Here is a 16,981-nt window from a genome sequence, read left to right as displayed (position 1 = left end):
ATGAGGCATAATAAGGTGAGGTTTAATACAAATGCCCTTTTCACACTGTAATGTGAAGCCAGAAATTCTGAGACTGAAATGAAAATAAATGAAAACGATAGCCTAAGGCAATTCTGCTAGTCCCTCAAGCTTTATCCTATTATATTCCATCATTTCACCCTGCTCTCAGTTCTCACGTCTGGCTCACTGTAATCATACTTTCCCAGTTTCTTGGGTTCACTGCTCGGGATGCTCCAGTCATCTGCCTCGATGCTCGTCTGGTAATGTCTTAAGGCCGACCTATTGAAAACCGGCAGTCTCTCCACAGATTCAGAAGATAACGCCTAGAAGTGTACATGTAGAGCAGGACAGAGAGAAAAAAGGGCAGAAAACAATCAAGTTTATTTTCATGTCAGTCACCATCACATAGGTACTACCCCCTTTCATAAAACTAGGCACCACTGCAAGCTATTTTTATCTGGATTCTTGTCACACCGTCCTAATCAGCAGGTCAATACATTTCCTCCTCATGACCAGTGGAAAATAAAAGGAGCTTGACCTTTACACTTTTCTTACAGCAATTCTTTACAAGCAAAATACTCTCTCTATATATAATCCTCACTGTATTTTCACTTGTAAAAATATAAAGATATAATTTCCAGGCAATATCTTTGACCTTTACTCTTCATCTATAAAAAAAAAAGTTTGTTTGTTCTATTCACCCATGTGCTCCTTCTTTCAACAACCATGTATACACATGCAGGAAAAACAACTGCTGTTCCCAAAAATATCTCCAAAACAAGCTTACTCGAGGTCAGGGTTCAACATGCACAAAAAAAAAAATAATAAAAATAAAAATAATAGAGATATTTATGTAAATGTACACATATTACCTTAGCACAGTAGTACTAAGAGGCTAGCTTCATACACCAAATGTTAGAATGTATGTATTTACAATGTACCTTCAAGTAAATGACGGCTGATGTGCCATATCCCTCCATCGAGTAGAGCTGAAGGTCTCCCTGGAAGTACCTGGCGTAGAGGCGTGAGATGGGAAGGCCATAACCGAAGCCAGCCTGCACACACCCAGACATTAAACCCAGTGTCAATGACTGACTGAGCTGACTGTAACTCTGCTAAATTACAACCTAGCCAATGTCTATTAACACACAGTTTATGCTTAGAGCCAGTTTAGGGAAACAGTGAATCTGGTGGATTTACACTTTATATGTGTAGCATTAACCATTGCTGTTAAAACTGGTCAGGAGAATGAAAATGATTTGAGATGAACTGATTTCTCATTTAATCAATGTGATGAAGTTTTTCTTATGCAAACTTTTGCATTCAATTGTACAAATTCTCTAACATTCAAATGCAATGAAACAAAGCAGCTCCATCTCACCAGTGGTGCGTTGCGAGCATTGTCAGTCACAGGGCTCGGTGCTGTAGAATACATATAACTAAAAAGACGTTCAATCTTCCTCAAGGGCACGCCTCCTCCTCTGTCTGACATCTATAATTATAACAATCAGGTTTGTTTCAAAGCACGTCTTTAAATTATGTTGTTATTTACAGCAATGTTCAATTTCCTTGTGCTCTATCACACCAAGCAGACCAGTGAGGGGGAAACTTACCTTTATGGTCAGGTCTTCATGTCCAAGAGAAACTCGGACTTTAATTGGTGGAAGATACGTGCTGTTCTCATGGGTTTCTACAGTCGCTCTCATTGCATTCTGTTAAAGCAGATTCGAAAGGATTTAATGGTGTGAAAAGTAAACATGCTTAAACATTGGTGGGGTTCATTAAATGAATTTAAACTCGATAAATCCCTGCTATTATGTAGTAGTAGGTTTAGCAGCAGATCATTTTTAACCCCTCGCTAAGGCAATACATGAGATACCTGAAAATTGCTTTCTCAGCTAAAACAGTGGTTAGACCGAAGGGAAATAAAATTATATATAATTTATATTTATAAAAGAATTTTGTATTCTTTCCTGCGCAGACAAGTTTTTTAAATGCTGTTTGCACAGAGTCAATCCGTTCACTGATATATATACTATGGGTTTGTGGTAAAATTCTGCTTTTTTCTCTCTGCCTGCTAGGATTTTCTTGTTCGTGCCTCTGCTAATACTTCAAGGTATTATTCAAATAGTATTTAAATATTTCCTGCTTTCTTTTAAATGACTGTAACTGAGTTAATAAAATACCAGTAAGCATAGTAAGAACAGCAAGGCCAATACTTTTGGGTCAACTAATTTGATTGCTAGTAAATAAAACTAAAAACACACAACTGACTCTTCGATTTTTCTCTAAAGGATCAATCTTTCTCAAATAATGAAATATTAAAAAAATAATAAAAACCTTACTGTACCTTGAAGAGCTCAAAGAGCATGTGATAAAGATGAGATGGCACATAGACCATGTTAATAGGCTCACTGGAGTCTTTAGCTGCAACAAAATAGAACCAAGAAGAAAATGTAGTCAAAACCTATAGACAATATGACTGCTATGTGCACACTTATCTGTATTGCATTTATTCTAAGTTGTACACAAAAGGAGAGGTGTCTGCACCTCTGCACTTAATCATATCTTATGTATGGTGTCTAATTTGTAACCTGTTAGCAGCAATGCTGACTGACTGCTGGACATTCTGCCCTTTGGGCCTCAGACTTCTCTAAAACAGTCACGCTGTTTATTCTGCATAACTGGGGCATGACGGCTGAACTCTACTGCAGGTAGATTGATTTATTTCTCAATACACACAGAGCAAAGGTTATTATGGCTTTTCTTATCAAGCTGCATGGCAGTGAGTAAGAGATTATGGCTCGTATTAATAACCTGAAGAAATGAAAGGCTGCGATAAAAGCAGCATGAATCAAATCTCACATCAGAAACCATCGTAAACCTCATAAACAGGAAAAACAATCCCACAACGTGTCAAATCCTACACTGTGCCAAAAGTAATGTGATAAGTGAAAATGCCCAGTGTATAAATCGAGGTATTATTATTATTCAGGCCATACCAACCTGTGAGAACTCATCATGCACAGGACACAGAAAGAAAGACTGAATGGAATGATTGGATGGAGAGAAAGGTCTCGCTCACAATTCATTTGTTCGATCTCCACTTCTGGAGACATCAGGTAATACTGATCACAAAGCATCCTGGAGCTCTCATACGCATCTGCAGTGACAGAGGAATAAAACATAAAACTACTTTAACACTTTAACGAGTGCAAACGTTTGAATAACCTAAGGACAAAGTGAAGATGATGAAATGTAATTTACAAGAGTGTTTCTTCATTATCACAAATAACAAAACGGACAAACAGAAGATGGAAAGACATTAACAGTGTGAAACAAACAAACAAACAGCTTGTATTACCTGTTCTAAATATGCAAAAATTTTCATTTTTTCTGTTTTTTTTTTTTCTTCTTCAGCCACATTTCATTTTTAAACAGTGTGTTATTAATTTTATTTGGACATATACTGTAAAATAGTTTTTTTTTTTTCATTATCATTTTTTTTTTAATATTCCGGATTTTTTTCTTGTTTTGGATTGTTGTCCTTTTGCAGGACAGCCACATCTCATTTTTAATTTCAAATCGAACTTTCATTTTTTACATTTTAGCATTAATATTTTTAAATAGAATTTGTGTTAAAAATATTTTCTCTCTTGTTTTGGATGTTCTGAATTTTTTTCTTATATTTCTTTTCCTTTTGTAGTACAGCCACTTTTCATTTTTAACATTTTAGTATTCATATTTAGGACACAGATTTTTCTTCTATTTTCAATTTCATTTTTAACATTTTGGTATTACAGTAAAATTAAATAATAAATTAATCATTAAGTGTAAAATATATATATATATATATATATATATATATATATTTTTTTTTTAATTTATTTATTTATTGGATTGTTGTCTTTTTGCAGGACAGCCACATCTCATTTTTAAGATTTTATTATTTTTATTAATTTTTTATTTTTTAAGAAATTGTAAAATAGATTTTTTAAATTAAAAAACACAGTAATGGTTACAAACCTTTGTACTCATCTATGTGCTACAAAAAGTTATCAGAAAACTAACTACTGACTCTAACAGGCACATCTAAATGTAGACTTCATGGCTAACTAATCTCTCTATGAACTGCTCTCTTCTTCATAACACGTTTAACGTAAACGTGAAACCCCTGTTTATGATTTTACTGCAGAATATATCTCATTACCTTTTACCACCTCCACCACATCACAGTGTGGGTCGATACTGCCGATATGCTTCGGGTGAGCTGGGTTTGTGCTCCCGTTGAAGATCAGTGCTGTAAGTAAACACAGACGATTCTGTGTGTGTTGTTGACAAGGCCTTTAATATTTACACATTCTATGTAAACCAGTCCAGAGCAAAGGACATTAAAAGAGTAGGGCCATGCGTGCCTTCTAAAATCCATAGACAGAGCTCTAAATGCAAGACATGGTCATTAGTATAAGCTCAGTGCTGTATAAAGCTCAGTACTATTTAGTTGCTTATGTATAGTTTTCAAAGGGTTAGAGCTACAGTAATTTGAAAAATGAAGATTCAAAAAGAGCACAGTGTAGAGATCTGAAGCTCATCCTGAATACTCACTATGCTGGTTCATAAGCATACGTGTCGAGATACGACTGGTGTAGAAGCGGTCTAGGAAATACTGGACATTCTGATTGGTTACTGGATCCACACCAAAAGCCTCCTTGTACTCCAGCACTCCCTGCGCCATTGTGGGCACCACATTATTGTGTCTATTCCTCACGTTGATCAGTGACTCTGTGAACCTGATTGAGTATTTAATCTGTTAAAGCACTAGTAGAGCAGAATCAGAATGAAACTGTCACAGTGTGTCACAGGGTGCTTTCACATGAACGCTCATGCATTCTCTTCACTGGTGTGGTTCGTTTGTACGAGTGAGAACACAGCAATCACACTCAAGCGTCGATCAAAATAACCAGTCTGAGATCATTTGAAAGAGGTGGTCTCAATCGGGTTCCAAGTGAACCCATAGTTCGACTGCAGTGAGAAGTGATTCTACCCTGAATTGGCCCAGCTGCAGGAAGTGAACCTACATGCCATGGATTTTGGGTTGCAGCATTTTTGTAGATGTGAACGGGCTAAACTGAGCCACAAGGTGCCAACTGAGCCAAAAGACAGAGCTACAGAACTGGAAATTTGGACTGATGAAGAAAACAAATGCTGGATATGATACACAAAACATTTTAAACTAGTTATTTAGATCTAATCATTTATTTAGCGGAAAATCTGTGTTCTCTGAGCGTGGGTAATTTGTGTGCACTTGGCAAAAGTGTGTTTAACTTTTTTCTGTCACTGTTTTTATGACCAATTAATGAAAAAGATTTATGAATACATTTTCAGCCCTACGCGCCTATCAACCAATGTGTGTTTTTTTCTTTTTTTTTGCTTTTGGTTCGTTTAATTATGTGTAATGATTGAAACCAAACCAAACAGCAAACAAACCAAAGGTACTGATTTCACTCTAACTGAAACTCAACATGCACACAGACTAATATGTGTGAAAGCACCCACACAGTCCTATTAACACCTTTTAGAAAACACACAAACTCACTTTCCCAAAACATTTTTATCTTCAGGATCTTTTTCCAGGAAGTCCACAAGCTCCATCAGACTCTGTGTATACCTGGTTTAAAAAAATATCTCTCATTAGTGAGAATGCACTGAATCCTTAAAGGAAACAAACTATACAGATTACACCAATGTGTAATTTAAAGTTGTGTGTGTGAATGTGTCATTTTAAAGCATTAAAATATTCATTCATCTTCAGTAAGCACTTTATCCTGGTCAAGGTGGCAGTGGATCCGGAGACTATCCCGGGAACACTGAGGTGGGAATACACCCTGGGCACCATGCACAAACATTCATATACACCTAGAGGCAATTTAAAGTCGTCAATCCACCTACGGGCATGCTTTTGGGAGGTGTGAGGAAACCGGAGAACCCGGAGGAAACCCACATGAACATGGGAAGAACACGTGAAACTCCACGCAAACAGTAACCCAAGCTCAGCATCAAGCCGGGGACCCTGGAGCTGTGAGGCATCAATGCTGCACCACCATGCCTACTCATTAAAATTATGCAAAAAAATTTTGTGCTCAAGTAGCTACTAAAAATGCTTTTTTTTTAGCTATCTCTATAGCTTCATCGTTATAAAGAAAGCAAACATTTATGAATATACATGAAGATACAAAATGGAAACAACATGTCCTCCTGCCATGCCAAACAACTAGCTGGCTAGTTAACTACTAACAAACTAGCTCACGTTTACTGCTAATAAACTAGCTCACATTCAGTATATGGCAAGTTCAGTATTCAGTACTGTCAAGATACACCATAACTTACAGTTTTGTTCATTACTATCATTAGCCAAGTTATCTATTTTGTTTGTCATTCAGGTTCAATGGTTAAGTGTTTCTAGGTACCACTTTGCAGATTAGATATGAAAGATTTGATCCACAGAGTTTTTGTTTGGCTTCAAAAATGAGTTTATAAGAAATGCAAATCCAGAAGTACAACACAATTCCTGTTAAAATGAGAAAAATAAGTTAAGAAAACTGTATTAATAAATTTGACCAAAACACAAATCTATGTAATCAGAGTCAGACTTTTATATTTTTGATCATACATTGTGCTTAAATAGCAAAAGAACATCTAAAATTAAAATTTAGTTATGTGAGTTATGTGAGCAACAATATAGTATTCTCTGTTGCCGGTTTTGCTGGTGAATTCTATCTGCCTGGTCAAAAGACAGCTTAAGCTTTGGCTTATTGTAGTTAATGGTAAATTCCAGACATGGTTTCTACCTGCATAAGACATGGTACTGAACATTGGTTAATGTACAGCAAAACTTTACTGTCCCTCTGTCTGTGAAAACATCATAACACAATGATTTCCTTGCTAGTGCTGTAAAATGTCTTGCTCCCATTAGCCTATTTCCACAACAAACCATAAACTGCTCATAACCCTGGCATATACATGTTACTACATGAGTACTTAAGTAAGCGTGAAAACATTTCTGTTGGTGTGTAGCGCCACTGAGATTTATCACACAAAATGTAAGTATTCCAAAATATCATACTGATCAGGAAACAGAAACTCATATTTTTGAATTGTGTACAAACTGCTCTGGTTAAAAAGCTAAGAAAGGGTTCTGAAAAACAGCAATGTCAACAGAAACAGCAGATTGCATAACAACAAGCCTGGCTTTGATTTCAGACGGTGCATGAACAGAATTTAATTTTGGGAGCACAGATTCAATGAAACAGAAAAAAAACAACAGTCATGACAAATGGCACTCTTTCTTTACCAAACCTCCACGCCCCACTCTTTACTAAGTATTGCTCTTTCAGAGCTGGTTGGAACTCTGAACAGTCTTTTACTTAACACTGAGTTCAAGCCATCTAAACCACAAGCATGTACTGTACCAAAGTAAAGGCGCTTTCATTTTCCATCTTTGCCTCAAAAATAACAAGCATATTCTATACGCCAGATCATTCATTTCCTTCTTTAGGACACATTTTTTCCCCCTGATTTAGCCTTGTATTCTGGGTTAAACAAACAAATGGGCAATAAAAAAGCCAGTCTCTGTGCTGCATGCCTTCATCTTCTTCACTTTTATTCCTGTGAAAGTGAAGCTCACATTAACCAATCAAAAGCCTACAGCAGCAATTTTACATTTATGGTAGGAAGACTATAAGTAGATTAGCGCTCATTCAGAGCTGTGTGACAGCAACATACTGTAGCAGAGAGTGAGATTATGTGAAGAAGTCCACATTCATAAAAACTATTTCACATGTTTATCCACGTCTGTGCAGGTTTCCTCTGGTTTCTTCCCACCTCCCATAATCATGCTGGTAGGTGGACTGTCTACAATAATTTCCCCAAGGTGTGAACAAGTGTGAGTGTGTGAATATAGTGTGTGTGTGTGTATTGTGCCTCATGATGGACTGCTGTGTATTCCTACCTTGTACATAGTATTCTCAGGATAGACTCCACTGCAACCATGACCAGAAGATGAGCTGAAGTTTGAATTACTGAAGATGAATGACTAAATAAAATAGCCTTTTTTTTTTTTTAATAAATCTAATAAACAAATTAAGCAAAATTTGAAGAACATTTGAAAAAAATTTGAAGAGCAGCCCACAGTGGCCAATATTTGTGAGGCTGTATATAGCACTAGGGGGTCCCTAGATGGACATTTCATTTAACGTCTTGCAAATGCCTGCTGAAAGCTGATGGCGGCCATGTTTTATAAGTAATCAAGTCATCATTAGATATTAACTTACCAGGGTGTCTGCAGGTATCAAGTTAATACTTGTTTAATGCCACTACAAATGTATATTAAGACCAAATTTGCAGTGATGATATACCAAATACCAAACCTCACATTTTCAAGTTTTTAAAAAATAAACAAGTAGAACTCTACGCCAGCGGCGTCAACAGGGATGCCTCCACCACCAACAAGCCTAGTCTTTCTTGTTACTTAATTGTATGCAAGAAATAATGCTTCAAATTAAGCCTACTGCAAACAGGAAAAATATTATTAAAGAAAAACTATTTCAACATTTGACTTTGCTGTGACCTTGAGCTTGTTTGGATCAATTCCAAACTCAGTTCATCTGCTGTTTACAGTGATAACTCCATATAAATCCTACAAACATTCAAACACTCGTTCTTGAGCTATTACTGGTCATTAACAGAAAGGAGGCAATACTCTTTAAAATCCTGTAAGAATGCTCAAAAGTGGTGCAACAGAAAAATATTCACCCTTTCATCTGGAGGGCACAAATTCAACCAACTGTGAAACATATGCCAACATATCCTGGACTAGTTCACACAATCTAAGCTTAATCTAAACAAATCTAAGCTTAAAATCAAAATCTAAAAAGCTGTATGTGGTGACAACTGGGTAATAAAATCACAGTTTCAGAAAAAAGGCTGGTCAAGTATCTGTCCACATCGTATCTGACCTCAATAAAATAAAGCAGAGCAAAAAGGCACAGAAGATGAATCCTTATCTATATCAGCCCCTTCAGTGTGATGTAAAACTCTCAACCTACAGTGAACCCAGGTTCAAAGTTTAAGCAGTTCAGTAATCAACAAAGAGGCCACATGAGGTGAAACGAGCCCTGGAGCCTGGAACTTCACTTATAACAATGACAAGCAAAAAAAAAAAAAAAAAAAAAAAAAAAAAGAACCTGCACACAAGCAGGACTAATTTGCGGCCAATCAAAGTTTAAAGATCTTAACATAATATAAAAGCTGAATATTGACCTTCTGCAGTGAGAACATGTCTTTTGACCCTGTATATCCTGACTTCATGATTGCACACACACTATTTTAAGCAGTCAGCATTAACTGAAATGCTTCGAGATGCATATTTTAGCCTTATTGTTGAAAGGTATTTACAACCTCAGCAAGTCTTCTCTTTAGTTATGTAAACTTGAACACAGAGATTTTATGAGTTTATTACTAGCCAGATACTCTGTTGGATTAAGTTCAAAGTTGGATGTCTTTCATTGAAAATTATTTTAATGCAGTTAAAATGCAATTAAAATTTACACTAGGCCACCATGGTGCATCTCTCTGACTACTGATTGATAGCAGAAAAGCGTAAGAACTTGTACTGAAGTGCTGAGGCAGCCTGGTGTAAAGAAAAGGCTTCAAAATATACATTAAAATTGCAAGTGCTGAGACTTCAAGTTATTATTACACAGAGGCCATTTTGTTTTCAATCAAACATGCTGCATGCGATTAGCATTCCTAATATTCCCTACTTTTTGTAATCTACCACGCTCCAGTCCAAATCTCTATTGTATCTAGTACATCAAACTAAAGAAACCTAAATGGCATCGCTCTGCAATGTCTCTGATGTGAATCACTTCCCCAAAACAGTCTCATTTCCACTATTATTTGTGTGGCAGCCTGGGAATACTCTTCATATGGTCAAATGTGGACATTTTCTAATATATACAGTTCTGAAAACTAAAAACTTCTTTACTTCTGCATGTGTCTCTATAGATAGATAGATAGATAGATATACTTTATTGATCCCATGTGGGAAATTCTTGTGTTATAACAGCATGGTCAGTAGCAAGATATATAACAAGTAAAGTTCTAGCATTTTAAAGTCTGGTTATCTACAGAAGTGAAAAGGGAGAAAATTGCATGTAAAAATTTCATTTCAGTTCCACTAAAATTATAGTGGAACAATTATAGCCAAATCTACTTACGGAAAAACAACATTACTGCCAAATTTGACTGAATTATAAGTTTACAGTGGGAAGTGAGTACTCACTTTGATTAACTCGGTCTCTGTCTCATCACCTAAGGCAAAATTCACTCATGTCATTTAAACATGAGCCTCAACGTCATCTTTTCATGACTGATATCTGTTCACACAAACATCAGTGCTGAAATAATCACTTGTTAATTCAGTCAGTTTTGCTCTGTTGCCTAAATTACTTGTCGTATTTTAATTAGGTTATTTAAACATTTTTAAAACTTTGTGCGATATCATCTGTACAGATTGTGTAAGTGGTCTTATCTGATTTGTGCAGAAAATCTTTAGGGCTGTATCTGATTACAAACTTAATACAAACTGTGCAACAACTTAATCAAAACGTGACATCCACAATGTGGGGAAATCACACTTAGCTAGCAAGGTTTTAGGCATCTTTAAGCAGACTGACTGTTTTTACTGCTGAGTTTGATCTTTGCACAATGATAGCTTAGACAAGGTCATAAAGTAATTTAGATAAAAACATTTCCATATTTTAGTAAAATATATTCATTTCTTATAAGCAGAGCTGTCAAAGTATATTACTGGCAGAAAAACAAAATTTCGTTGAAATCTGCTTTTAAATAATTTTTGGCTGCTTCTTCCAAAAATCTAAGCACACTGACCTACAACAGGTTTTTTTCCAGACCTCCACACATAAGTGTTTTATCACTCTGATAAAAGATGATCACATATATCTCTGACAGAACTTCATTTCATGTAGGTCACATGGACATGTGTACTGCACATGTCTTACGATTAAAGTAAAGTCTTAAAACAGGATTACTAATTGACAGCCTTCTGCAATCTGGACTCTAGTCATGTCCACAATGTTGCAGGCCTCCAGCTGATTTCACTTTATTTACGTATAGTTGAACAGAGTAGCAATGGGCCTCTGAGAGCCACGGAATCAGGTGAACTTACCAAGTGTGTAGCAGCTGCACGGATGGCGTCCCGATGAGCTTGTCAGGGAGCAGGTCGATCTCTTTCATGATGTTGGCCAGTCTGACTGGAAGCTCCTGACGGAGGAATATGAAGGACGTCTTCTCACAGGCATTGGCAGAACCTGAGAGAACAAAAAACAAGAAGAAGAAAAAAAAAAAGAAACAGTATGAGGTTATACAAAAATGTATGTTGTTATGGAGAATATGCAAAACACAAGACATTCCCATGGTGTAAACGTAAAGTTACCTCTACCTGTGATTATTAAAAAGCTCTTACACTGGACACTCCTTCCAAAAATGCTCTCTCCTCACAGAAAACTTTACCACATCAACATTTTTTTTTTTTTTTTGTTAAATAGCATATTTTTACTCTGTTTATTATTAGACTTAGATTACATGGCGCATCAGCCATACGGGTCCCTGTGAATTATTTGTTACTCACGATAACATAACAATGAGCACAGTAACATAAACCTTGAATTTGGCACTATTATAACAGAGCTGCTGTTATAGAAAATTAATCAACACCTTCTAACCAATCAAAACTGAGAATTCAACAGTGCTGTCATTGTGGCGCTCTCAGTACTGAGGCATATCAAGCTTCAGTGTAAAATGCCCAAAGAGTAAAGATGTAACAATTTGATATTTAGCATTATACAGACCCCTCCATAAGTATTGGAACAGCAAGGCCAATTCTATTGTTTTCACTATGCATTGAAGACATTTGGGTTTGAGATCAAAAGATGAATATGAGACAACAGATCAGAATTTCAGCTTTCATTTCCTCATATTTACACCTAGATGTGTTAAACAACTTAGAACATGGCACCTTTTGTTTGAACCCACCCATTTTTTCAAGTGACCAAAAGTATAGGAACATGTAACTAATAGGTGCTTCTTGCTGCCCAGGTGTGCCCAGTTAAATTGACTGATTAAAGAATGTCTACTTTTGGTTTGAGCCCTAGGTTTCACCTGTGACGACTGCATTTGTTGTTAATAAGGATAAACCAACATGAAGACCAGAGAGCTGTCTATGGGAGAAAAGCAAGCCGTTTTGAAGCTGAGAAAAGAGGGGAAATCTATTAGAGCCATCCAAGCATTGGGCATAGCCAATACAACAATTTGGAATGTCCTGAAAAAGAAAGAAACAAGTGGTCTACTAACAACCAGACATGGAACAGGCCAGCCAAGGAAAACAGAAACATTGTAAGAGCTATGAAGAAGAGCTATGAAGAAAAACCCCAAAACAACAGTTAGTGACATCACCAACAACCTTCACAAGGCAGGGGTGAAGGTATCACAATCCATCATTCGAAAAGACTTCAAGTGGCAAACATAGAGGCCATACCACAAGATCCAAACCACTCATGAGCAGTAAGAATCAGAAGGCCAGATTGGAATTCACAAAGAAATACAGAGATGAGGCACAAAAGTTCTGGAACCAAGATTAACCTCTACCAAAGTGATGGAAAGGCCAAAGTGTGGAGACAGAAAGGATCTGCTCATGATCCAAAACACAGAAGCTCATCAGTCAAGCATGGTGGAGGTAGTGTTGTGGCTTGGGTTTGCATGGTTGCTTCTGGAATGGACTCACTAATGTTTACTGATGATATAAATCATAATGTTAGCAGCAGAATGAATTCACAAGTTTACAGGAACATTTTGTCTGCCAATTTACAGAGAAATGCATCCAAATTAATTGGGAGGAACTTTAACATGCTTCAAGACAATGATCCAAAACACACTGCCAACTCAACAAAGGACTTTATCAGGGGGAAAAAGTGGAAGGTTTATCTTTTGATCTCAAACTCAAATGTCTTTGGTGTATAGCACAAACAAATGAATTGGCCTTGCCATTCCAATAGTTTCAGAGGGGAATGTATCAGCACTAATCCTGGCCTAAGATGCTGGATATCTAATTTGATTCCACTCTGCTGGGAAGCCTTTCCATTAGTGTCTGGAGTGTGGCTGTGGGGATTTGTATTCATTCAGCCACAACAGCATTAATGAGGTCAGGCACTGATGTCAGACACAGAGGTCTGGGGTGCAGTCAGTGCTCCAGTTCATCCCAAAGGTGTTCAGTGGGGTTGAGTTCGGGGCTCTGTTCAGGCCACTAGAGTTCTTGAAAACCAACCTTGGCAAACCCTGTCTTCATGGAGCTCACTTTGTGCACAGGGGCACTGTCATACTGGAACAGGTTTGGGCCTCCTAGTTCCAGTGAAGGAAATCTTAATGCTACAGCATTCAAAAACCTTCTAGACAACTTTGTGCTTGAACCTTTGTGGCAGCAGTTTGGGGAAAAACAACATATGGGTGTGATGTAGAGGTCTTCATGGGTCCATTTGGATCCGAAAAGCTGAGGTCCGACCCGAGACCCAGATCCAAAACTTCGACGAGTGCCTTGGACACGGGTCGGGTTCGGTATTAGTTGCCTCGGGTCTCGGGTAATTTAAAATAAATGTCTTTTTTTCCAAACAGACTCGATCAGACCCGATCCCTTTAACAGAGTGCCTATTTACAATAAATAGCCCACCTTGTTGGCAATTGAAAGCCGAACTCAGAAATAACTTGTATCCATCAGACATGCAAAAATATAAAGTAATAATAAATAAGTAAATAAATAAATGAAAGTAATGGAGCAGCAACCAAATCAGTCAGCAGAACAGCGGGATTTTTATCCTGACTGACTGCGGGGCTGCAGGCTGTGCACATGTCAATACCGTTTACGTTCGGGGCCAGTCGGGTTCGAAAATAAATGCCATCGGGTCGGACTCGGGTCTAATTCCATCGGGTCTGTCTCGGGTCGGGTTTTTCTTTTAAAACATTCATTTATGCACATCGGGTTCGGGTAAGAAGTGATTCCGGTCGATTCAGGTCGGGTATGGATTTTAGGACCCGAGAAGACCTCTAGTGTGATGATCAGGTGTTCACAAACCTTTGGCCATGTAGTATATGTTCCAATCCATGATGTATCATGTCATGTTGACAGACATGACACACTTTGAACATAGAACTCAACTTCATTCATTCATCTTGAGTAACCATTGATACTGGTCATCTGGAGTCTATCCTGAGGTGAGAATTTACCCCAGATGTGACAGCAGTCCATCTCAGCACAACCTGCACATACACTCATTCACACCATGGGGCAAATTAGAGTAGCCAGTCCACCTAGTGGCATGTTTTAGGAGGTGGGAGGAAACCAGAGAACATGGAGGAAACCCACATGGACATGGGGAAGCATATAAACCTCCACACAGACAGCAGCTCGAGCTATAGGTTAAACCCTGGACCCTGGAGTTGTGAGGTAACAATGCTTCCCAATGCACCAGCCCCAGGACACATCAGTAACAACATGGCCATTTCGGATCAGAAACGGGTATCTGCCAATACCTAGAGCCCTGATATCAGTATTGGGTCAAAAATGGAAAAGGTGGAACAATTAATTCATAACATTCCAATTTATTCAGTGCTACATCCATGAAATGATCAGTCATACCCCTGGTGAGTCTAAATTCGATGCACTTAAAATTAAAATGAAGTTTAGGTAAGCTTATCATTCCATAGGGCATTTATAAATGTACATTTAACAGGAACAAATGTTGATAAAAATTTAATATTTGAAAATGCTACGTGGTAAAATCTACACTTTCAAATCTTTATACACCACCCTTATACTGAAGGGTGTCTTCTCTAAGAACACATGCTGCCTTCAAATGTGTCAAAAAGTCAGTAGGCAAATGCTCTCAAGTCCCTGAGAGAACAAACTCATTTCTAAAAAAATATATATATATATTTTTTTTTTTTTTTAAAGCGTGCACAATAGCAATATGGTTTTTTTTTTTTTTTTGCTAATTATATCGAATCTAGACACGTGACTGCGCCGCACTTCAGATAAACACGGTGTCCCGGACGCCACAGTTCCTCATTTGTGCATGACAAAAGCAACGCGCGCGCGCGCCTGCCTGCTATTATTCTCAGGTCGCAGTCTCGCGCCTTTGATTTAATTTGAAAAACAACTTACCAAAGTCTAAGAACTGCTTCATTGAAAGTGGCGATGGCGAGAACTTAGAAAACCTGTCCACTTGCTTCGGGATGTTAAACCTCGAAGTGTTCTTCAGCAAAATGTGAGCGAATTTCATTTTGCAATTTCTGAAATCAAAATCCACGTGAACTTGAAAACGACTCGATGCTGTTGATGAGTAGCGCGCGCTCGCTCGCTCGCAGGTTAAAAACCGTTTGAAGAAAAAAAAAAAGGCTAACCTGCGATTAGCATGGCCACATAGTCTCTATAATGTCAACAACAGTAAAGCAGTGGTCCTGTGCAAAGCTATTAGCAGCTTCTTAGACTTAGCCATAGACATGAAGGAAGAGTGTGGAGTCTGCTCTCCAGCATCTGCGCTGTTTACACCACATGCAGCACAACACCTCACAGCTGAGCTGCTCCTTCTGCTTGCTCCTCTTCTCCAAATGTTCTTGTTCAGTTTGACATTACTGTCCTCCTCTGACCAGCTGCTGGAAGGAGGGGTCTTCTCTGAAGCCCCCCTGCTTCACATTTCTAGAAGTAAAGCCTGGCTTAAATGCATATCTAATCCGGGCCGTTTGTGGTATGAACAGTGACAGAGGTTTCCCTGTTCTGAGATCTGTTATTTGTCTTCAGTATCTATGAAAACATGATGACCGCTATGCGGCGCATGCGCATTTCCGAATTAGAGGAAAGGTCATGCGTTGGGCACGTACAGCTCGATCAATGCAAAACCATAAGTAACATCACAAACAAGGCCTATCGGTTTACCATTCCGACGCTTCCTGTTACCAGCGTCACATGCTGTGCTGACATGGTTGTGTGTGAACAGTTATAGAGTATATCTTTGTTTACTGTTTCAAAAGTAAAGCGTTAGATTGAGAGGTTCAGTTTTCTCAGTAAGAATTCTCATTCCCTCTAGTGGCCATTTCTGAACCATTACAAATATGTTGTTTTTGTTGTAAACCAAAACAGACGAGCTACTGTTTCAGTTTGTAGTGAAAACAATTGCAAGTCTAGGCAGTACAGGAGTAACCTGATACATTTGGAGGGATAGACAGAATGAATATATGCATACAGGCAAGTGCAAAAATTTTACTTTATAGGAATTATAAAAAAAAACTAGAAAAAAAGAATTCAAATTTGTAATGGAATAAAACATGACAGGAAAACTAGATAGGTAAAGTTCATCATGACAAACGTTGATGTTGTCTTGACAAAGCCAGTCTTTACGTTTGAAACTGTTTCATAAGCTTGAAAATAGTTTGAAGTTGAAAGAAAGAAAGAGAAAGAAAGAAAGGGTGACAGACAAGAATAATAAGCTTAAATAGCAGAACAGAATGTTGGCTTTGTCAAGCCAACATGATCAACAGCAGGGTGGTGTGATGCACCCTGGCACAAAGCCACATACTCCCACAATCAATTGTTTTACAATTACAGCACATCTAGAAGTGTTTTATGCCTCTTGTATCACATTCTGAGCCAGGCTCTGAACATGCCTTCATTGTAATAATCAACAGCAGGGTGGGGCTCAAAGTGACATACTGTTCCCTCTTGTATCACAGCAGTTTCCAACTAGGTAGGTAAAGTTCGTCATGACAAACTTTGATGTTGGCTTGACAAAGTCAGTCTGAAAGTTTGAAACTGTTTCATAAGCTTGAAGATAGTTTGAAGTTGAAAAGCAGACAG

At 37.8% G+C, this 16,981-nt stretch overlaps 1 protein-coding gene across 2 annotated transcripts; it reads right to left on the bottom strand.

Moving 5' to 3' along the window:
* Position 1: 1 nt before the first annotated feature.
* On the bottom strand, positions 2-15,936 carry pdk4 (pyruvate dehydrogenase kinase, isozyme 4). 2 transcript variants are annotated; one of them, XM_026930225.3, is made up of 11 exons: positions 15,293-15,932; positions 11,249-11,390; positions 5,597-5,668; positions 4,606-4,790; positions 4,211-4,300; positions 3,086-3,163; positions 2,351-2,427; positions 1,614-1,712; positions 1,382-1,492; positions 942-1,055; positions 2-323 (listed from the first exon to the last, which is right to left on the bottom strand). In XM_026930225.3, exons 1-11 carry the CDS (start codon positions 15,408-15,410, stop codon positions 150-152), a joined length of 1,260 nt encoding a protein of 419 aa, XP_026786026.3. In that variant the 5' UTR covers positions 15,411-15,932; the 3' UTR covers positions 2-149. The 2 variants fall into 2 exon arrangements, with proteins under 2 accessions (XP_026786026.3, XP_053084358.1); XM_053228383.1 differs by lacking the exons at positions 2-323; positions 942-1,055; positions 1,382-1,492; positions 1,614-1,712 and having other exon boundaries at positions 3,007-3,163; positions 15,293-15,936.
* Between the last annotated feature and the right edge of the window lie 1,045 nt (positions 15,937-16,981).

Source organism: Pangasianodon hypophthalmus, chromosome 23 (genome assembly GCF_027358585.1).
Source record: "Pangasianodon hypophthalmus isolate fPanHyp1 chromosome 23, fPanHyp1.pri, whole genome shotgun sequence".
NCBI classification, from domain to species: domain Eukaryota; kingdom Metazoa; phylum Chordata; class Actinopteri; order Siluriformes; family Pangasiidae; genus Pangasianodon; species Pangasianodon hypophthalmus.
This window is presented reverse-complemented; position numbering and strand designations above follow the sequence as displayed.

Bases quoted from the DNA above. Each gene is read 5' to 3' on its own strand.
- pdk4 (XM_026930225.3), bottom strand. From the start codon at position 15,410: ATGAAATTCGCTCACATTTTGCTGAAGAACACTTCGAGGTTTAACATC. The intron at 4,791-5,596 runs GTGAGTTTGTGT...ATACTCAATCAG, and splicing joins GATAAAAATGTTTTGGGAAA to GTTCACAGAGTCACTGATCA. The intron at 1,713-2,350 runs GTACAGTAAGGT...CTGCTTTAACAG, and splicing joins TGCTCTTTGAGCTCTTCAAG to AATGCAATGAGAGCGACTGT.